Source organism: Delphinapterus leucas, chromosome 18, assembly GCF_059928025.1.
Source record: "Delphinapterus leucas isolate spDelLeu-1000000601 "Yukka" chromosome 18, BTC_Dleu_Yukka2, whole genome shotgun sequence".
Taxonomy (NCBI): Eukaryota; Metazoa; Chordata; class Mammalia; order Artiodactyla; family Monodontidae; genus Delphinapterus; species Delphinapterus leucas.
The window spans coordinates 9,007,536-9,030,258 of record NC_143146.1 but is presented as its reverse complement, the minus strand read 5'-3'; the positions used below and the strand labels follow the sequence as shown (position 1 = coordinate 9,030,258).

The 22,723-nt window shown below is 44.2% G+C and overlaps 1 protein-coding gene across 1 annotated transcript; it reads right to left on the bottom strand.

Moving 5' to 3' along the window:
• Positions 1-1,739: 1,739 nt before the first annotated feature.
• On the bottom strand, positions 1,740-10,210 carry METTL21C (methyltransferase 21C, AARS1 lysine). The gene is made up of 4 exons (XM_022576820.3): positions 9,989-10,210; positions 6,783-6,934; positions 3,857-3,974; positions 1,740-2,740 (listed from the first exon to the last, which is right to left on the bottom strand). The coding sequence occupies exons 1-4, from the start codon at positions 10,095-10,097 to the stop codon at positions 2,346-2,348; spliced, it is 774 nt and encodes a 257-aa protein (XP_022432528.1). The 5' UTR covers positions 10,098-10,210; the 3' UTR covers positions 1,740-2,345.
• Positions 10,211-22,723: the final 12,513 nt, after the last annotated feature.

Below are 22,723 nucleotides of genomic sequence, written 5' to 3'. Positions count from 1 at the left end.
CTTTCACCTACACATGGACAGGTTCAATCCAGTCAGGGAATTGAGATGCTCAGAAGGGGTAGGGTGGCTCCCCAGGGTCGTGCTGCTGGCTGGATGTTAATTAGAGAACGTGTTTTACCACCGGGTTTGGCATCTCTGTAAGTACTACCTGCAGCACAGAGCCTCAGGGTCAGCCAGGGGTGAGCACTTGGGTCCTCCCCAGGTCCTCCCCGAGGATGCATTCAGCCCTGCCATGTGCGTGGCTGGTACCCAGGAATATGACAGCTTTCTGAGCCCCTCTGGACATTTCCCAGACTTTCCCTTTAGGCTTTTTAATTAGTCCCAATGGTTAGCCATCATCTAAGGCAGCCACAAAATTGTACAGTTGCCTGTAATCCTCTAGACAAACCCCTGGGGAAAGGCTTCTCAGCCTGCGAGAGATCTGAGTCCAGTCAAAGACGGCCTTGCACGTGGTGTTTTCTGGGGAACAGTCTCCAGGGGTTGCCAGGCTGCTGGTTTTCAAGGCTGCCATGGAGCGGGAGATGGCATGGGGACAGGGCCATTGAAAACGTCACAAAGCACACTGCTGTCTTAGCTGAGGTTCAGCCGTTTTGAGTGAACATGCTTCAGATTGCTACATGTCTTTGGTTAAGATTGCTACATGCTTCTGAGAATTTTTGTCAGTTTTCTCATGACTTTAACGGAGGAGAGAATTTTCGGAGGTGCTTTTTCACTGACAAAAACTTTTACCAGTTTCACTGAAATGACACCTTTTTTTAGAACATGCCTTTTAGTATCCAATTTTAGTATAATTTTAAGGTTAGAAACTTCCTAGTAATAGATTGATTTTGAAGTACTACCTTCTGAGTTATGTCAAGATACAATAAATTCTGGTATCCTTCAAATACCAGAAAATCACCATTGTTGCATTTCCCTAATTTCTCACTTTATTCTTCAGGGTTTGGTCTTTTTGCTGTATTTTTTAATGTGGAAGGAGAAGTTAAGTTCATGGTGGGTTTTGGATGTACTCACAGTCCTGACTGGTAGTGAGAAGCAGTAGAGTGAGGTACATGTCTGCAGGGGGAGGTGGTGAATAACAGCGCTTTTTAATAGGACATGCAGTACATCGTGAAAGTTCACAGGCAGTTGTTTTTTTTTTTTTAATCTATGAGCCACATCCGGCTCTCTGTTGTAACAAGGACTTTTCTATCCGTAATTACTACTTCTCTCTTTCAGTGGGGTGTAAGTCTTTCTCAGATAATGAAATTTTAGAATGAAGATAATTAAGTTTGCTGCGGAAATTAGAGATACAGCCACAGACTGGCAAAGTCTGCTTTGAACTGTGATTCCTAGAAAGGTTGGTCCATCAGTGGTACCCGTGGTGAGTGATGCCGGGATCTGGGGCGGTGACGCCAAGCTGCCTTGTCAGCCCTGCTTTCAGGCTAGATTATTCTGTGCCTCCATGCCGACACATACGTTCCAGGAGAAGCCATCCCCGGCAAAACTATGACGTTTCTGTGTGATTGATACAGGAGACAAAATGGTTCTTTATTTTTATATTATAAAGTGGATTCTTTTTTTTCTTTAACTTTTTATTATATACTGGAGTAGAGTTGATTACCAGTGTTGTGATAGTTTCAGGTGGACAGCAAAGTGATTCAGTTATACCTGTATCTATTCTTTTTCAAATTCTTTTAAAAGTCGGGACAGTTTTCCTACTTCAGGTAATGGTGACCAATGTCTGCACCACACCACTGAAAACAACAGAAAGAGCTGGATAAAATAACTAACTTCTGAAGGAAGCACTAGGGCTGGTGCAGAGTGTGTGCTCAGCACTAGTTCTGGGCCCCTGAGGTGACATCCGTTTTCTCATTCCAGCACTGTTTCCGAATTTTTCAGTTTTAATCAGTGTAGAGCCTAGAACTTGTTTTCCATTACTCTTTATCCTCTCCCTTTGCTACTGTTAAAATCTGTACAAAGTAGACTCTTCCAATTAAGATACACGGACCCTGTCAAGCTTATTTTCAAAAAGCAAGTGACAAAAGTATATTGACAGGTTTAAAACCATGCTCTCCAGCAGAAATAACGAGGGGAAATCCACTTGTTTGTTAATTTATCTGTGTAAAATTTATTTAACACTTAATTGAGACTCTTAGAAGCCAACAAAGCTACTTTCATGTTTTCATGTTGTTTGTGTATATTTAGATGAAGCAGATGACCCTAAACTGGTTGCTTTGGAGAGTTGCTGTAATATTATGTTTATTCTAGTTATACAAGTTGTTCCCGTGCACTACCTTTGCAATCTTATAAAATTTCTAACACTGTTCAAAAGACACACTAACGTTTCGAAAGGTATCTTGTTTAATTTAGTCCCATTTTAGCACTCCTTTAAAAAGTTTGATTGATGACTCTTGAAATTCAGCCAAGAGTGTTGTGTCAAAAACCTGCTTGAATTTATCTAAAAATTCATAATCGGTGCTGAATCTGAACTTGTTTGCCCAAAGCAACACTGTTCCCGGCTGGCAGAGGTACGCCATGGTGGCAAGCAGCTTGTCCAGGAAATAATGGTGGTAGACCACGTCAGAAGCCAGCAAGTAATCATAGTAACATGTGGACTTGGGGAAGTTCTGTTCCAGGCCCTCTCCCCACACCAGCTCTTTCACTTCAGGCAGATGTGCTGTATGGTTTAGTGTGTTCCTTAAAAGATTGTATTGAAGGTTCCCTAGGACGTCAGGCAAATCCGTTGCTGTGACTTGAGCTCCTAAGAGAGAAAGAGGAAACTTGTACGAATTACCTGGAACATTTGGGCAGCCACAGGGTACACATACTTTGAGGGAGAAATGGAACTGGGCTTCTCACCTTGGCCCTGGACCAGCGCCCTTCTCACCTATGTCCATATGGGCTGGATAATTCTGCTGGGGGACCCTGCCCTGTGCCCTGTAAGATGTTTAGCAGGGTCCCTGGTCTCCATCCACAAGATGCAAGTAGCACCTCCCCACCAAAACCCCAAGTTGTGCTGATCAAAAATGTCCCCCGACACTGCCAAATGTCCTTCATGGGGCAAAAATCACCTTTGGTGAAGAACGATTGAAATAGAATAACGTTCCCGTCTTTTAAGAAACTAAGTTAAATGGCGGTGCAGTTTTGAGAGATTTCGGAATAATTAACTAAACATACCAAGATTCTTAGCGTTTGGTTACTGTCATCATTTATAATGTTTTTCCTTCCCAAACTCTTTATCTGAAGATTTTGGTTTTCTCTTACGTGAGGTGTCAGCACCTAGTTTTCTTTCCTAAGGGATGATCTGATTTGAATGACTGTCCCACCTACTAAATGCATTAAGTTAATTTTTAGGCATTTTAATGCTAGTGATAAAGGTTCACAAAATCATAATTCCAGATTGGTTTTGATAGAAGAAGATCCTTAATAGTGTAGGCTGAAGTAGGCCAGACATACCCGCCTCTTGCCCAGCTCCCAGGACTCACAACTGGCATTTTGGGTATAAATCTGTCTTCACCTTGGATTCAGTCACTTATTTTTTGTTTTTTTCCAAAACATCAGTTGTTAATAGTTGCACTGAAAAGCAGGGGACAGCATAACAGAGCTGTTTACAACAGGAACTCAAGAGTCACACCTTCAGAATTTCAACTTTCTCACGTGGTAATAATCAATGGATTGGACGAGTTAGCCTCTAAGGCACAGTTATCTTATCTCCGGATAACAGCAGTCATTCTAGTCTGGACATCTGGGTAGATTCAGTGAGTGCGATCACGGCCAAGCACCTAAACCACAGCCCGTCACACAGTACTAAGTGGTTATTATCACTGTTGTCACCGTAACCATCTTTTGAAACAAGGCCGAGAATAGACAGACAAACCTAGAATACTGGCCACGATGGAAACGAGGCCTGGTCCAGCACCGATTTCGAGCATCTTAGCTCCTTGGAGACCAAGTTCCTCTGCGTGTTCCTCCAAATACTGGCACAAAGCCATGGCCTGAAAAACATTCACAGTTGTCACCTGGACACTGGAAACCGAGGACCCTGTTCCCCACCACAAGTTAAATACTCAAAGACATGTTAAAGAGTTTCAGCTTACTGGGGGCTCACAAGAATCAAAATATACGTGCAACGGCGTGTTTTGACCTCTGGAATATGAACGCTGTAACATGCATCAGAGGAACTAGAGACACAGACTTGTGAAAGCGCCTGTATCAGAAGACCCTTGACCAGCCTCCAGGAACAGGAAGTTCAGCTCAGCTCTTCCAGAACCAGGAGAGGAGGGGCCGCAGGGCAGCAAGCCCTTGCTTAACGTCATTTTGGGCCTCCACCTGCTGTAAGACTTGGGCTGTAAGCGGCTCCATCCCCTCCCTGCTGACTCCACCAACGTTCAGGTTGCTCTGGAATTTGCCTGCTGCACTGAACAACTGCGTAGGAATTTTTCTCTTAAAGCAGTTCATCTAAGAAACACTCGACTGGCTGGGCAGTGCTTCCCAAACCCTAGCGCACATGCAGGTCACCTGACGCCTGGTGAAAGACGCCCTGGCTGCGTGTGGTAGGGCTGATGGAGCTCAAGGCTGCATTTCTAACAAGCCACCAGCTAATGCCAGTGCCACCGGGCCACACTTTGGGGGGTAGCAGCAAGGAGGTTACATCCTTTACACAGTAAAAAAAAAAAAAGAAGAAATTTAGATCGATTTCTGTACAGAAAATCAAGGTCCCTTCCCATGTGAGCCAATGGGCGTCGGCTGGTGATGTCTCGGACTAGAGGGACTGGGGAGAGTTACTAGGCGTGAGAGCGTTACCGGAGTTGGGAATGCGAACCCTGCAACCCTGCGCTGAAAAGGCAACGTGAAAGCTCTCGTTTGCACACACCTTTAGTCCTTGTCTTCGTGCAGGTGCTCTGGGCTCGCTATGACTCACTTTCTGTCTGGGGCCCAGGCTGGAGTAGGGGGCGGCCTGGATAGTATGAGACAGCCGCACTCACGATGGCCTGCACCAGGGTTGGTGGCAGCTCCGAGCACGTGGGTCCCTCCCTTTCCTCCCCAGCTCCTCTCAAGGGACTCGGGGGCCAGGGACGGGGGTGGGGGGAGGACGGAAACCAACTCCCAATGGCACGGTAGGGAGGTAAGGGGCGTCAAGGGGCCCTGGGCGCTGGAGGATGAGTGAGAGGGGGACAGGCGGGACGGCACGGGTGCGGGGTGGCACCGGCATCCAGCCCATGGCAAGGAGCTCCAGAGCTGGGGGCGGCAGTTTTGAGGAAAGGCCTTCTTTGGTTCTTGAGGAGAAAGGAGCATTATTCACTGTGTGGGATTTCAGGATTTGGAAGAGTGTCACCCAGAGCCACCAAGACGTGTGCTCTGAGGAGTTCCTGAAGGGGTAGCTGTAGGCGTCCTTCCTGAAGGGCTCTGCCCTGTGACAGGCTGGCCCGGTGGGTGCCATCTGGGGACGGATCTTCTCTCGGGAACAGCTACATCTTTCAGCAAACACTCCCCCGCTTCTTAGTCCTATTAGCAAACTCCGAAAAGTCATCTCTCACAGCTGCTCTTGAAGTCGCACAAGGAAAGGGTGCTTCCCCACACGATACGGATCCTTCTGCAGCCTTCAGGAAACTGAGGTCCCGAGAAGGGCCAGGGTTTGGTGCATGAAAGGCTGAGGCCTTATTAAGAATAAAACAGTCCAGTGGACAAATCATCTTTTTCCACTCCTGATTTCTGATCACCCAGCTCTGGGTGTCTGTTTGCCAAATATAGTAGGAAGCTGTGGAGAGTCGCTTGCTGGTTTCAAACTTGTTAAGCCAAAGAAAAACATTTAGCTGAAGGAAATCATACTTATATTAAGCATAACGGGTAAAAATCGAGCTTCCTTGGCTGGGGTCAGTGAGGGGGCAGCTCTAAGAGCCTGGAGCCCTTGGCTGTCCCTCCCCTGCCCCCCCGCTCCATCTCCCCCATCACTGGTACCCAGACTGCAAAGGGCGCTCCAAGGAACCTCTGATCACAGCCACGCAGCGGGCCAGCAGGTCTGCGTCACCCGGGAGTGAGTCAGAAATGCAGCCCCAGTCCACCTCCCCCAGCCTGACCTCCTGAATCAGAGTCTGCATTTAACAAGAACCCAGGAGGATTCCCATCTAAGCTAACAGTGGGGCAGTTCTGATCTGGAGCCTCTCCAAGCACAGGCTGAGAACCTCTGCAGTGGAAAGAACGAAGGCGCTGGCCTCCGAGGTCCATCGTCCCAGCCTGGTTCTGCACTGCGGCGTGCCAGGGGAAACAGTGCACTCAGCCAGAGCATAGCAGGTTTTCTGGCTCTGAATTCCGTGTTTTCCCCCATTTCAGCTCCATCCTCTGGGGACTGTTGCAGGGAGAGCATGAGATGAAGCACCACTTCCTAAGCGTTTCCACTGGACTGGCCGCACTGTAAAAGGCGAGTGAATACCCGAAGGTCTGTGGGAGAGGCCCAAAGGTGGCCACTACAAAATCTAAACTCTAAAGACTTTTCTTCTGATTTTTTAACAATTCATATGAATTTTTCATCCTACTTCCCAATATACTCAACTTTATGTTAATGTGAGAAAATAATGTTTCAAGAAACATAACATAGAGGAAAATCGTTGTTTTTAGGAAAGATGCCGTGTTTCTGCAGCATCTAGGTACACCAGCAACACCCCTGGGGGGGCATCCTTGGACCCTCAATTTGAGAAGCACAGAGCGTTAGAGCACGTGGCAAGTCGTCCAAGGCACCACAGTTGTACAGATTTGCTGTTCTCATCCCCAGAATCCCCGACGCCCCAATGTGACAGCTCCCTCACCCCTGGCCACACCACCGCTCCGTAACTCTCGATCGATTCTTGAATGACAATCCTCTTGCCTGCAAACCAATAGTACTCCTGGGTGTAGCTGGCGTAATTCATAGGAACGAATTTCTGGAGGCTTTGAAGCGATGGTTCTATCTTGTTAGAATCTGTGGGACAGAAAATTAAATCGGTTTCATTGTTTGTTGATCCAGTGCAAATCTACACTCGGTACAGTTAGTCAGACGGGAAGAGACTGAGCAATCTTCCAGAAACAGAGGGGGGAATGCCATCAGTGACAGTGGCTGCAAACTAGCCCAAACTGAATGATATGGGGTGACAGGGACATAACATTTCTATGGGACATTTTTATCATACGACGAAATGCCAAAGGATGCCCTGGGCCCTTCCCTCGATTTAGGAGCAGACAGTGCGGTGTCGATCCATCCCTCCCTCTGTTTTGGTGAGAGGAGGAAGCTAGGCCACCGCACAGAATGGCACGAATGAGCCATCTGCATAAGGAGGACCGAGGCAAGCGTGGACCTGACTATTTTTGGGTCTTGAAGTGATGTAACATTCCCACATGTTGGCTGGAACATGTTCATTAAGTCCTTCTACAACTGCTTCTCAAAAGGTGCAGGTCACCCAAAGACGAGCCAGCTCCGCAGTCCTGGGGGAGGTTGTCAGATGAGCTCCAGCTATTAAATTACTCTTCCTTAAATACTCCTTTACGCTCATGACCACTCAAGCAGCTCTCAGATGTCATATAAAATGAGAGGAAAAGAGCACCTGATCGGGGCTGACATCATGGAAGCCCAGAATGTCAAAGGTTTCGCAGGGGGTTTCAGCATAAAAAGAACAGCGAGTAATAAGATCAGAATGGGGACCCTTTCTGCGCATGGAGGGGTCGTGCGCAGAAGACGGGGGGCTGCTGGTACCCTCGGGGAGAGGTGTTGGCAGCGAGGAGTCTGGGGGGGAACTTGCATGAGACCAGCCTTTGCTGCCTGAGCTCTGCCTGCGGATGTGTAACCAGGGATGGACTAGTGGAAAGGAGCATTCAGTGAACATCTGAAGGTCTCTAACCAGAAATATGCACTCAAGGAGGCAGGTGAGGGTGAGTGCAGGGTGAGTGCAGGGTGAGGGGTAGGGGGCCTTTGAAGAAGCCTAATCAGGGGTCCACCCCTCAGAGATCAGGTTTCACTGATCTCCACCCGCACTGGACGGTTCTGTGCCACAGCTCTGCAAACGCTTTGCAACAGGGTCACAGCCAGAAGAGTCCAGAAATGTGGAGTGAACACTTAGAAACATTTACAACAACTTGACCATATCTGTTGAATCTGATTGTGAAAAACCAAAGCTTGTATTGTGTATGTCTTTGTACTTCTTTTCATGTTGTTCCTCCAGAAATTCATTTGTGTTGCATTTTACAAAAAAGTATCCAAGTGGTCTTTGACCACAGTGTGGGCCAAATGACCAGTTTGTAAACTAGCACCGTGACGCCTGCAGCTCTCAGCCATGGGTTCTGATCTCCTGGAAGGAGAATTCTCTGTCCTGACCACAAAGGCGAGCTTCCAGAAACCCAGGGCTTCCTTGAGCTTGCAAGAACCTGCTGATGGATAGTGGCCAAGTCCTGAGATGTCATCCTTCCCTGTCATGTGCCCCAGGAGAGGCTGTGGGGAGAGGAGAGGACCTTTGGTCCCCACCCACCTCTTATAAGGGGAAACAACCAACATCTAAAACCATGAACCTGAAATTTATCACTCAACAAAGGGGACCCAGCTTCTCCCATAGGCTGACAGGCTGACTCTGAGTTCTGTTTCAGAGAAAATAAGAAGGTAGAGGAACAGACCATCTTGTGCCCAGAAACTTTAACAACCAGCCTGGGGGCGGTGAGGAAGCACTGACGTGCAGGATTTGGCCATCACCATGGTGACAGCGCTCCCACAGTGGCCATCCCTGGGAAAGGGGTGAAGCAGCTCAGCACCACAAGCGTTTCTACCACACGGATACGATACCCCTCAACAGCCTCAAGGGCACAGGTCATCGTAAAATGTAGGAAAAGAATTCCTGATGAGACGTGAGTATTTATTACCTAAGTTTTTCATATACCTTTACCTTTTACATAATCCATTTCATTGTACGTTTGTATGACTTAAATTTTAACAATGGCCATGTTTAACAATCAGCTCGCAAAATTCCTGAAATGCAGGAGCTGGTACAGGCCATCTGGAATGAGGAGTGGGTACCGGGCTGTCCTCCTTACCTCTGAGCCTCTCATCACTGGAGCAGCCAGACCGTCAGGGACCCAGGCCACCTCCTGCCAGCTTCCATCCCCTCGATATCACCCAGACCGTTCCTTCCTCCCTTCCTCCCACAAATAACCACAAATAAAGGTTAACTTTTCTCTCAAGACTGTAGGAAAAGTCTATGTGCTGATTTTAAGTGGCTCATACTTTCACAAGATGACAGATCGTAATCTGATGGTTGTACTTTCTGGATCGACATTGTAAAGAAACGGGCATATAAATGTCCTCCACAAGACCATTTTTCCACGCTACAAAGATAAAAGAAATCTATGTTGATTGCACGTGATTTTCAATTATTGTATCTATGCTCGTCTGACAGTTTTAGAGACATCAGATTTTCAAGATAGGCAGAGTTGCATTTTTATGTAAACAGTTTAAGAAAAATGAATTACCATCCTGGTTTAACAGAGTTGGAACATAATTTTCCACTGTTGACTGTTAACGTTTTGAACGTTACATCTTGGCTCTTATGACATCATTTGTTATGTCTGTTGTTTATTTACTACTGATTCCCTGCCCAGAAAAGCAACACTAAAGGGTTCTGTTGTCAAAATGGGAAAGTACACTTGACTTTACACTGATCCACTGAAGGACGCAGCTGCCAGGAATACATTTTGGCGAAAAGCAGGAAGGAATCTAGATTTCATTTCTCTTTTAAAAGTTCTTGTTACAAAAATCTAACCCTCTTAGATTTGGATAAAACAAAGTTTTGGTCTTTGATAGGTAAATTATAAAAACATAGGGATTACCTTTAGTGTCATGCTTCTGCTTGCATAAAGGCATTTTTCTACTAAGCATCATGGTAAGAAAAAGATGAAGGGTTAAAAGGAAATGGATATTCTTGTGCCTGGGGTTCACTGCAAAACGCCATCCCCAGGAAAAGATGGGAGAAGATGTGGAGCTGAGGAAGGAGGTTACCTCCCGGGGGTCCGCTGCTGCCGTCTGTCTGTAGACCCTCTTCATCCGGGGGTCTCGGTGCCTCGTCCACGGACTGGGGCTGCTGCCCTGAGCGCAGACACGCATCCATCCCAGAGCCGCCAGGGAGGAGAGAGCTGGCCTGGACTGAGCGCTCCTCTGGGTCTGAATCGCCCAGAGCCTCTGCAAGGTGCAGCTTATCGCCTTAGCATCTGCTGAGCTGGAAAGAACACCTGCATTTCAGCTTAGTTCCCCGGGGCGGGGGCGGGGGCGGGGTGGGGAGAGCAGCCGCCCTGGGCGCTGCCATCCTGGTTTTGCAGAGCAGAGTGGAAGGAAACCATGACACATCATCACCCCACCTTTCCCATCGCCTGGAGAAATGCAAAAGCAGAGCCACTGTAGCCAGACAGGTGCTGCCTTGCTGCAGTCTAAGGTGTATTTCTAAGAGCTTTTGGAACTGAATCTCGATGAAGAAGGTCTGATCCAGACGTACATATCTTTAAGGGTACCTTGTGGATCCAGGGCTAATGACGTCATGGATTTGCCCCAAATGCGGGGCTGCTCCCTTCTCATCTGAGCCTTTAGCGCAAGATAGTAGAAAGCGCTGGGGGCTGAGAGCCAGGAGGCTGGTTGGCTGCCCCCTCTTACTCTTGGCAACTCACTTAATCCCCTCCACACCATTTCCTCATCAGCAAGAAAGGGAAGGATGATACCTACCTAGCTCTTAGGGCTGTGGGCGAGAAACGGGAGAGCAAAAGTGATCAGTGCAGCTCAGGAACACTCTACTGATTAAGGAAACAGGACCTGGCTGTTGGGATCATTGATCAGCTTCCAAACAAGAACACCTGACATCGCTGCGGGACTTGGCGTGTTTTTGCCAAGCACCGTTCTTGTGCTTTTAGTGAATTGATTCATCTGATCCTCACAACATACCCTATGAAGTGGATGCTATTATTATGCCTCTTCTCAGATGAGAGAAATTCAAGCACAGAGAGATTCAAAAGCAGCCCAGGAGCACGCAGCCGGCCAGTGGCAGGGCCAGGAGTCAAACCCAGGAGGTCCAGCTGCAGGATCTATGTTCTTGACCATGAGGTGGGACACGGCTTGAGCTGCCTAGCTTCAGCGGTGGGTTTTCTGGCTGAGTTTGCCCTGAAATTACTCATAATGCTTAGTTGTCACAGTGACGTTTTCTAGTCTTTTTTTTTTTTTTTTTACAAAATGTAAATCATTTTCCTAATTTGTTTTTATATACCAGAGTTGCCCCATCATATTGTTTTGGCCAGCTGGGGATAGCAACCAGCCACACCATTACTAACTATTCCACACCTGGAGGGGTCATGTGCCTCTCACATTAAGGTGCAACAGGATTTCAAATCAGTGAGGTTCCTGTGAAGGTAATTTAGCATTTTCACCGGCTCTAGACTCAAACAATCAAATATTTACCCCAATTCTTCAACTCAAGGAGTTGTTTTTCTCTTGCAGATACTTACTTGCTCCTTCTCTTCAACGTGCCCCCGACTCCAGAAGTTAACTGTTCTCCTAAAAGACAGCTGACTTGTTGTTGGTGAGTACCCAGAGCATCTTCAGGGAGAAAGTCTCAGCGCTGCGGTGAAGGGCCCTGCATTTGAATGCTGGCTCTGCCATGTACTAATTTTGTTGAAAATGTAGATAATGGTGATTCTGACCTCACATGACGGTCGTAGTAGGAATTAAGTGAGATAACCTGTGCAAAGCCTCTTTCACAAACGGTATTAACTTATTCTCATCTTCAAAGCCAGAGAGTAGTCAGGCAAGACAACACTCTTTATAGGACACCCACCCAGCACCACGGGACTCTGTGCATTAAATTTAGACATTTCTTCATTTTGCATGCAAGAAAAGGAGACCTGTTTTCACTCCAATAACAGGTAGTATTTTTCCTTGTGAAATGAAATGACTCCCCTCCCCCATCATTATAGTTGACATGAGACATTAATTTTTTTCCCCAAAAAGCAACCTAGAAAATAACTACAGTAATCTACCTAGTGTTCATTATTAGCTCAACACATCATATGATCTATATCATATGTTAGTATTTAATAAAGAATTGGGAAGTTCTGAAAAGGACTCCTTGTTAGTAACCTCAAAATAATTTTGGTTAGTTTAAACATATCTTTACCTTATGCAGCAGAAGAGATTTGAGATTTCTGTGCAGACTTTAATCCCCAATGTTTTATATAGGTCTGCACCTGAGAGGATTAGCATTTTATGAACAAAAGCCAGCCAGTGGAAGTCCAAGTTATTTAGGGTAGCATTACCCACCAGTACCCATGCACATTACTTTGCTAGAATTACTCTCTCTCTTTCTCTCTATCCCTTTCTCAGTTCTCAGTTTTCTGTCTTACACACACACACACACACACACACACACACACACACACACACTTCTTTCAACATGAAATGGAATCACTCTCAAAAGATCCAGAAATCGTTCCAGCAGAATAGAGGCTGTCCTCTGTGGTATCCAGTGGCTGTGATGCGGTTTGAAATGTAGACTTACGTTTCATTTTAAAAAGGAGTGGGCGGGTGCACAGGTGGGGTTTTGTACAAACCTGCAAGCTGGGTGCTTATCAGCCCAACTCCTGTGGCTGAAGGGAGGGGCACGACTGACGTGGCCTCTGTCCTGGACCCTGATTCCAGCAGCCAGAAATAACATTAAGACTCTACTGAGAGGAGGACGAGAGAACATCTATCCACAAGAAGGGATGTGTGTCAAAGGCTTAAAGTTGCGTAAGGGGTAAAGTTAGTTGGGGCAACAGTGAACAGGAAATCAGAAAACTCTTCCCAGAAAAAAACCAGCCATTGTCATTAATTTCATTGAATAAGGAGCAGTTAAAAAGGAAGGAGGAAAATCATGTGCCCGTTTGGGAAGACTGGAAACCCTTAAAATAGAATATAGGGCATGTAAATTAAAGGCTTAGGCAAATGAGAATTGAATAATCCTTCACATTTATGAGGGACTACGCTTACCCGGTGAGCTGAGTGAATGACTTAGCTTGAGTAGATATGAGCCTATTTTTATTTATTTTTTTACTCATCTTTGGAAGTCTCTTCTCTGCTGTCACTTTTGTTCTTTAGTCCATTTCTTTTAGCTCGGTATCTTCATCTGGACACTCTGTGGTCCCATGACTATCCTCGTTCTTACTCCCGTAAGTGAAGGGAGGTGACCTGCAGTCTTTTCCAAGCCTGTCATTCAAATACTTTCTTATTCCCCAGATGGTCCAGTCCTGTGACTGACCCTGCTCTCCTGTGACTTATTTCTACCAGGTGTCATCATCCCTATAAGAAACAGCAAAAAGATGGTCATCATTACAATTTAATAAATAACTCAAAAACTGATCGCAATTTATACGAATATATATATATATATATATATATTTACACACATACACGTTTATTCTACATGCCTTAAAATGAAGAAAAGAACCAAGGAGAAAAATGTTCTGAATCTCCTTTAATCCCACTACCTGAGGAAGGAAACTGAACCAACATTTTTGGGTGTCAACTTCTGGGCTTTTTTGTATAAACCTTATCAAAACTATTTGGCTGAAAATGAAACTGGATAGAAATATGTATCTCTCTGACCTAGTATGGACTAGTCTATTATTTTAAGAGTTTCTTTTCAATACTTTCTTCAAAAACCATCTTTTCGGTAGCTGCTTTAGGAAACGAATCAGAACTCTACTGCCCGGAGCTGGAATAAGTTAGTCCGAGGTTCCTAAACAGTGCGCTGTGGTCAGGGTACCTCAGAGTTAACTGGAAGCTTTAAAGTACATAGACTCTGGGCTCTTGGAAGTTCTTTTGCAAGATCGAAGAAAGAGTCTAGGACTTTGAACTCCCCGTCTGACAACTGTTCCCGGCGTGTCTATAGCACGGGCACGCAGTAGATGTCCATCTATAGGGCAGGGGACGTGTGGGTTGTTTTCCCATAGTTGAAGTGCCGGTCCACGAGGAGGGATTAGCCTCCTGCCTGGCTCCGCAGGGCACGCTGATGAAGTAATTTCCCAGGAGGCAGATTTGGGTGCAACAGGAAAGAATTTTGTAACAAGCCGAGCAATGGAACAGTTGGTCTCGGGGAGCCTAGCAGGTTGGAAAGTGGGCCAGATTTAGAGTCAGAGGATGCAAGACTGGATAAAGGTTTTTATGCAGGGTCAAGGAGAAGGCTGCGTACATGCCGCCACTCTGCATTTCTCAATCAGTGTGGACTCCGAGGTATCACCGGGCTTTCTTCCAGCTCTCTCACTGGTGGTCCTCAACGAGGGGGAATCCTCCCTCCCTGCAGGGCTGTTTGGCTATTTGGAGACAATCTGGCAATTTTTGCTTGTCACCGCTGGGGGAGGGTGCTATTTGCATCTAGTACAGAGAGGCGGGGATGCTGCCGGACGTTCTACACCGGACAACCTCCCTCCACTGCCCCCAGCAAAGAACCAGCCCAAAAGTCAGCAGGGCCCAGGCTGAGAACCCCAGTCTAGGCGATGGGTAGGAGTTGGATGCAGGGTAAATTCTAATTGCCATCCTGCAAATACCATCTACCAGCAGGCTGATTTCTGCCGCCTCCGTCTCAGGGTCCTCATCCATAAAATGGGTGGGTTGACATTCACAGAGTGGCTCATACACGCCAGGCTCTGAGCCACATCCTCACAGAGATCCAACACTGCAGCCCCTAGCTTTGTCTGGTTTCTCCCAGAACCAGACCCAGAGACAAGGATTTGAGAGAAAATATTTTATTTGGGGAAGTGAAGAAGGGAGAATAATCCAGGGCAAGGGAGGCCACCAGCAATGGGTATTTATGAAGCAAGACCTACCGCAGGGGGTGATAAAAGACTTAATCCTGTGGGGGAAGACTTGGAAATGAGGCAAAATACAGACCTCAGAACTATTCTACTCCAGGTCCAGCGGGTTTCTGGGCTGTCTTTATACCAACACATTGGCACAGATGCAGAGACAGGAGATGGAGCGCCCTGATGTGTCCGAGGGATGTGAGATGGCATCATTCCTCTTCCCATGGTAAGAAGTGAAGTTTTATACATCTGAAAGAATCTGGCACAGCGTCTGGTGTCCTAGAAGGTCAACAGTAATATGTCTTGTATTAAATTGTATGCCATTCAAGTCGTGGATCGGACAAGCAGGGTTCTTTGGAAGGGCTCTGGGTCATTTCTCTGAATCAAATGGAAAGGCTGAGCATTGGGGCTTCAGAAATAACGGACCCAGGATGGCTCTGGTCCCACATATCTCAGCAGCAGCAGGTGTTCATGGCCTTCTCTTTGAACAGTGCTCTGGGGGCCTCACTGCCGTCACCTTCCACCTTGTGTAACTGTAGATTCAAGATCTGGGGGACGTGACTCTGATTGGTCTTAACTTGGTCATAAGCCCTGCCTCATAGTCAGGGCTGGTCGGGGCGAGAGAAGCATCTGACCACATCACAAGGAGTAGTGCAGGCAACTCCGGGAGGGATTCTGAGCCCATAACAAGCAAGAGTTGTGTGTGGCCCTCTTCCTCTCCCTGCCGCCCTATGCATACACACTTTCTTATTTTCATAAATGCAATTTCAAAATGGGGACCCATCCTCTCTATAATGGAACATAATCTTAGTCTCATTGGCTATCGCATCCGGAGAGAATGGAGCCATTCTTCAAGTTGAAACCTCTAGACAATGGCATTTCTTCACTAGTTCCATGCTTGTCCCTCAATGGGCAGGCATTCACAGGAGACCAGAGACAGTAACTTAATTGTTTCCTCACCATTTACCACAGGCCGCTAGTCCCATCCCAGAATATGAACGAGAGGCTCACTGCTTCTCACGTGACCTTCCCCAAAAATTCTACAGTGGAAGGGTTGCTGATCAGACAGATATATGTCCACCATCCTTACTTATAAGGGAGACTATGGTGGTAATTCACTTCCAGGGAGGTGAGGGTCTCAGCGGAAAACTAGAAGTTCCTGAAAAACCCTGGTAACCACTAACATTCCCAAAGTGTGTGATTTTCAGTGTGTTATGCAGAAAATATTTAGTCACAGTGAAGTGCAATTCCAGAATTTCTGGTCCCTCAACTATTTGGTAACACAGTGGCTCAAAGTTCATGATCAGTTCTGTCAAATGATTTAGGGCTGCTGCAATGCCCCCTCATTTGCCAGATTTCTTGGGGAGCCCCTGAGGGTGCCAGAGGAAAGGGTTCATTGTTGCTGCTATGGGAGAGGTAAAGATTTAGACCAGCTAGCACTGTGGAGGCTCAGACATGGGAAGCCTGCACAGCAGGACCTTAAAATGGGACTCTTCTTGTCTTGGTTTGACTGAGACATGAAGATGATGGATTACTTGTCTTGTTAAAGAGAGACCACCACGAGACATTTTAAAGTAAGAGTTCAAAACACATTCAGGCAACACTTACATTTTGTCAAGCTTGTGGACATAGAAGAATCTGCTTCTATTTCATTTTAAATGCCCTCTATATAATGACAAACATTACCAGTCAGCATGGAAGAAACAGTGTGAGTGAAATCATCCAGTACATTTGGAAACAGCAAGTGAAGTTATAGCCCTTTCATCTTAAAAAATAGCACATGCCTGGTCCTAAGCATTTGGGTCCGCATTTGCTCCCCATAATTTATCTGCCTTATAAAGTGGCTCTGACAGGAAACCATGATGGACTTACATGCATTTTGAAGAAGGGATTTACTTGGTTGTTTGTTTCTATTTTTAATTTTTCTCAAGCCAGTTCTTAAAACAGATTTCCCCTCAGACAAATTTCATTGTTGTTCTAGAAGAATCTTCGACTGCAACCGTGTGTAAATCCCAATTGGTAATTGCCAGGGTTCATGTCATCAAAAGAGCCAAGAATGCTTTGGAGCTGAGCTATGAGCCTGTGATATTAATCACATGGAGGGACATAATGCTTGGGCAATAGGTTTAGATAAGAAATTCTGACCGAAATGTCTACGAAATAAGGGTCAGTTCGCTAGTAACGTTCCTCTTAAGTTAACGTTTAATAACCAATAGCTTTCTGATGCTCACCTTAATCCTAGGATAGATGGAACCAAATGAATCTATCAGTATGGGAAAAAAAATCCCTTCACAATAATTCAACTTTGAGAATGAGGATGGGCCCTCAGCTCCAGTTTTATTACCCAGGAAGCAGAAATGACCACAACAAGCCTTCCAGCTCCCCGCCAGACATGGATGCCTCCAGTACCATCTGTTCTTTCCATATTGCCATCAGCTGCTTGGAAATGGCACTTTTTAGAGGGACTTTTTTTAGTGGTAACTGATCATGCTCCAATTTTAGCAACAGCAGTTGACCTGTGTTCAGAAAGATAATTTTTTCCCAACAGATTTCTACTAGGAAAGAATGTTTACCTGATGGGACTCTTCTGGGATGGGCCACAGTGGAGAATTCCTTTCATTCTTTCCCCTCATTCTAGGGCAGACTCAATTTGAGAAGCACGGGTTCTCCTCTAGGGCTGTGCTGTCCTGGGTTTGGGGAGATATGCTGAACGATTTCAGTACCAAGCCAGGTGAAAGGAGTGAGAGGGTCGCGGAGGAGCAGAGAGGGACGGGCAGTTCCATGGGAGCCTAGCCCTCCCGATTTCCAACTGTGGGATCCCAGAGAAGTCACATCCCGGGCTCCCTTTCCTTCCTCTGTTAGGGATGATAACACCTCTTACATACTTACTGCATAGATCCTTATAGGGGTCAAATGAAACAAAGTATATGAAAGAGCTTTGAAAATTACAAGGCCTGTTCAGCATTATCATTAGTTCTTTCAAGAGGAATTTGGATCCTATGTCATGTGTACCTCAATTAAGTTACAAAAGAAAGCAAGTGTTCACTTCTGGCCACGGACTGATGAACATGGTGCAGGCGTTCCTTTCCATTCCCAACACATAAAATACCCAATAAAGTATTTCCAAAGATGCTTTAGAAATGCATATCCAAGCTTGAAAGAAAGGGAAACCCCTAGATGCCATAAATGAAGGGGGAAATCAAAGCCACAATAATAAGTGAACTAATTTATGCCACCACAGCGTGGGGTGTATTAGACTTGGGTGCAGGCCTGGCATCCAAAGGCTTTGGGGTTTTGATGCTTTTGGAGGACAGAAGATATGTCCTTGGGCAGACAGGATATGCGATCTGGGTAAATCCAGGTTTGGGGCAGGGCCTGATATTTATACAACCTGGGGGGAGTGTCCTCTTTAAGGAAAAAAATTTTAATTACAAATACAAAATTTGGTACAAAAGTAATATTTATTTAAAATGAGAAATCACCCAAATTAACAAATTTTAAAAGATGTAAGAGAGTATTTTTATAATAATATGTCAATCATGATTTACTATATATAATGAATATAATTATTATAACTATATAATGCATTATATAATTATAACTATATAATATAATAATTATATATATGGAATCTAAAAAATACAACAAACTAGTGAATGAAACAAGAAAAGGAAGCAGAGTCATAGATATAGAGAACAAACTAGTGGTTACCAGCAGGGAGAGGGAAATACAGGGATAGGAGAAAAAAAAGGCTTATTATGGGATTATATAAAATCATGTATGTGAAACTTTTGAAAATTGTAAAGCACTATAGAATTTAAAGAATCATTCAATAAAAAAATTTTTTAAGAGGAAAAATAAGGTACATAAAAATAATATATTAATCATGATTTACTGTATATAATTTATAATTATAACTATATAATACATGATATAATTATAACTATATAATATAATCATTATTATATAATAATATATTAAATACTCTATCAATATATAAACTTCCTACCACACTTTAAGAATATTTCCTAAATTTTTGCCTGCCTACTTTTTGATTACTTTATATGGTAACAATATAATATCATATTTCTTAGAGAAGATAAAACATTAATAAAGTTTTTTTCTTCTGGCATGATTAATTTAAATATATTATAATTAATGATATTTTGATAAAGTTTCTTTTAGCTTTGTAACCCATTATTGGTAATGTCATGTGAATTTTTAGGTTGTTATCAAATTTGCTTCTTTCATACATGACTTGTAAGATTAAAGGGCAATTATGAAGAGACTGGCTGTAAATATTCTTTGAATTGACAACACTTGTTGACCAGATTGTGATCTATGCCCTTGTTTTTTTTTTTTTTTCTTGCCACGTTGGGTCTTCGTTTCTGTGCGCAGGCTTCCTCTAGTTGTGGTGAGCGGGGGCCACTCTTCATTGCGGTGCGTGGGCCTCTCACTGTCGCGGCCTCTCTTGTTGAGAAACACAGGCTCCAGACACGCAGGCTCAGCAGTTGTGGCTCAACGGGCCCAGTTGCTCCGCGGCATGTGGGATCTTCCCAGACCAGGGCTCGAACCCTTGTCCCCTGCATTGGCAGGCGGACTCTCAACCACTGCGCCACCAGGGAAGCCCTATGCCCTTGTTTTTGTAGTGAATTCTATGTTTTATTTTTATCTTCTTCAGTGTCAGTATTTCATATTAAACAGTAAGAAGTTTAATCTTTTTTCCCAATGTGTTCATATTACTCCTTCCTTTTTATTAACTGGTAGGATAATTATGCTTAAGTACATGAACTCCAGGCATCTGTGGACTTGAACTTCAAGACGCAGACAGAGGAAAAATTAACGCACTTAAGGGGACATACCTGACGAAGAGAGAAAAGACACGTATCACACATGCGCACGCGCACACGCACACACTCTCATATATAGATGGAGAGAGACAGTCAGTAAAAATATTGGAAATGAAGATATTATTAAAGAAAAAACAAAATGGAAGCCCCAGTTTGAAAACTGCCCTCCACCAAATACTCATAGTCACATAACCAAAGTTTAAACTGTCCTGATTTCCCCACTATGCTGACTCTGACCTTCAACAAAACTCCCATTTCAGTGGGTTAGAGGTAACATGAACTGTCATAAACCACCTCATTAGGACTTTTGTCAGTGATGACCTTTCTTCCTACAGTTGTTGGCTGGAACGTCAGCAAGAAAACTCAAGTTGAACACAAGATCTCCCCGTGTCCGGGTAACCTTCCAGCATCCTGGCCGGTCAGCCTGGAACAAGCAGGCCTCTGCAGTGTGCTGCCCTAGAAGAGATGTAAGTTTCTGGGGACCCATCACAACAGAAAGCAACAGGCTTCCTTTCTTCTTTGCTCGTTACTAACAGAGCTGTAGCTGGTGAGAGCTCAGCTTTGACCACTTTTCCTCTCCAAGTCTCCCCACTTGTAGAGAGTTGTTTTCTCAATAATAGGTTCCTAAGCTGTGACAAAGTGAGAGAGTGGCATGGACACATATACACTACCAAACGTAGAATAGATAGCTAGTGGGGAGCAGCTGCATAGCACAGGGAGATCAGCTCGGTGCTTTGTGACTGCCTGGAGGGGTGGGATAGGGAGGGTGGGAGGGAGGGAGACGCAAGAGGGAAGAGATAGGGGGACATAGGTATATGTATAACTGATTCACTTTGTTATAAAGCAGAAACTAACACACCATTGTAAAGCAATTATACTCCAGTGAAGATGTTAAAAAAAATAACAATAGGTTCCTATCAAGCAAAGCTCTCTGAACTTTCTCTTGATGATGTAAAGCGACCCCCTGGCCTAAAGAAGCCCAGGGTCAGGCAGCGGAGAGCAGGAAAGCATGATCTGAAGAGCCACACAAGGCGTGTCTCATACACACTCATATACTGGTTGAATTTTCTCCAGTGACGGCCCATTATTGAGCTAATCAGAAAAGAATTCTACCTTCATTGCTGGAAAAAACATCTATTTGTGTAAGTCTTCCCTTTAACAGATTAGAGGAGAAAAACCATATGATGTCCTTAAAGGATACAAAAAAAAAAAAAAAGATTTGTTATAAGTCAACATCATTCATGATTTTTTTAAACAAACATAAAAGAAAACTTCATTAACATGATAAATGATATCCTCTGAGAGCCCTCAGCATGAATTATATTAAATGGAGAAAAATGACAAAGACGGGGGAAAAAAAAGGTGTCTGCTCTCACTCTTCATAGTCAGTGCTGTGCTGCAGGTCTGGACAGTACAATAAAAGCAAGGAAATAAGTCAGAGGTATAATGATTAGAAAGGAAGAAATACATTTCATACCATAGGATTTCCTATATGGAATAGTCAATAGATTCCATCAACAAACTGTTAGAACTAATGAAAGAGTTCAAGTTTGTACAAGATCATGTACAAAAACTATATGATACACAACCACATTTTAGAAAGGATAATTTTTAAAATATGCCATTTGCAACATAACGAAAATTATAAGGAACCAAGGAATAAATCTATTGAAGATGCTCTAAGAAATTGTCTTTTTTCAAGATCTTTCCCTCTAGTTAGTGGAAAGACAGCTCCAAATATATACTCTCATTACAGTGGGTTAGAGATAACATGAGCTGTCATAAACCACTTCTTTAGGACATTTGCCAATAATGACACTTTGTCTTTCTATAGTTGTTGACTAGAATTTCAGCAAGAAAACTCAGAAACTTTTGGAGCGTCACCTATTCTCCCTCTCTCTCTCTCTGGTTTCTCTTTCTTGTCTTCACTTATTCGGTTAAAGTGTACTGCACTTTTATTTAGTTATACCAAAATAAATGGAAAGAAAATCCTGAAGCAGGAGATGAATGTAAACTGGGAAAATCTTGCAAAATCACAAAATAATTCTTGGTGCTTCCAGAGACAGAAGAAAGCACTGAAACAGACCCACTCTCTCTGTAGGAGAGTGAAAGTTGACAACCTCTGGAATTAAAGATGACATTTGCTGCCTCTTATTTCTTAGATTCCAAATGGTATTGTCAACTGTAATATGAACTTGATCTCTTTTTAACTGGTATCATGAATACAATCCATTGGCCAAAGAAAAAATAAAAGTGTGTTTGCTATCAAGAGACTAGTAATGCTACCCGACATGGGTACACGTGCTTTTCAGTTTCCAAAACCTGTTCATAAACATTGTCTCATTTGATGCTCACAGAAATTTTGTGGGATCCACAGAAACAGCATCAACGTGTAGGAGGAAAGTTTCAATTAATCATCTCTATGAGGGCAGCAGCAAGATTAGAGGACAGTAATGTTTATCAGGGTTAAAAGTAAAATAATGAGTCAAATAAAAGTAAACTTCATCCATGAAAGAAATAATTGATAAGGTGGACTTCATTCAAATTAAAAACTTCTGCTCTGCAAAGGACAAATATATGTCAAGAGAACAAGACAGGCCACAGGTTGAGAAAAAATATTTGTAAAAGATATATCTGACAAAGGACTGTTATCCAAAATATACAAAGAACTCTTAAAATTCAACAGTAAGAAAATGAACAACTGATTTAAAAATAGGCCACAGCCCTTAACAGACACCTCACCAAAGAAGATACACAGATGGCTAATAATCATATGAAGAGATGCTCCATATCATATATCATCAAGGACATGCCAATTAGAACAACAGTGAGATACCACCATCCACCTGTTAGAATGACCAAATTCCAGAACACTGACAAGGCCAAATTCTGGTGAAGATATGGGGCAACGGGAACTCTCATTCACCTCTGGTGGGAATGCAAAATGGTCCAGCCACTTTGAAAGACAGTTTGGTGGTTTCTTACAAAACTAAACATACTCTTACCATATGATCCAACAACCTTGCTCCTTGGTTTACCCAAAGCGGATAAAAAAGTACGCCCACACA

Excerpts from the sequence above, each read along its gene's own strand:
- METTL21C (XM_022576820.3), bottom strand. The coding sequence starts at position 10,097 with ATGGATGCGTGTCTGCGCTCAGGGCAGCAGCCCCAGTCCGTGGACGAG. Across the intron at positions 3,975-6,782 it reads GAGCGGTGGTGTGGCCAGGG|GCCATGGCTTTGTGCCAGTA; the intron begins GTGAGGGAGCTG and ends AATGTTTTTCAG. Across the intron at positions 2,741-3,856 it reads CATCGTGGCCAGTATTCTAG|GAGCTCAAGTCACAGCAACG; the intron begins GTTTGTCTGTCT and ends TTTCTCTCTTAG.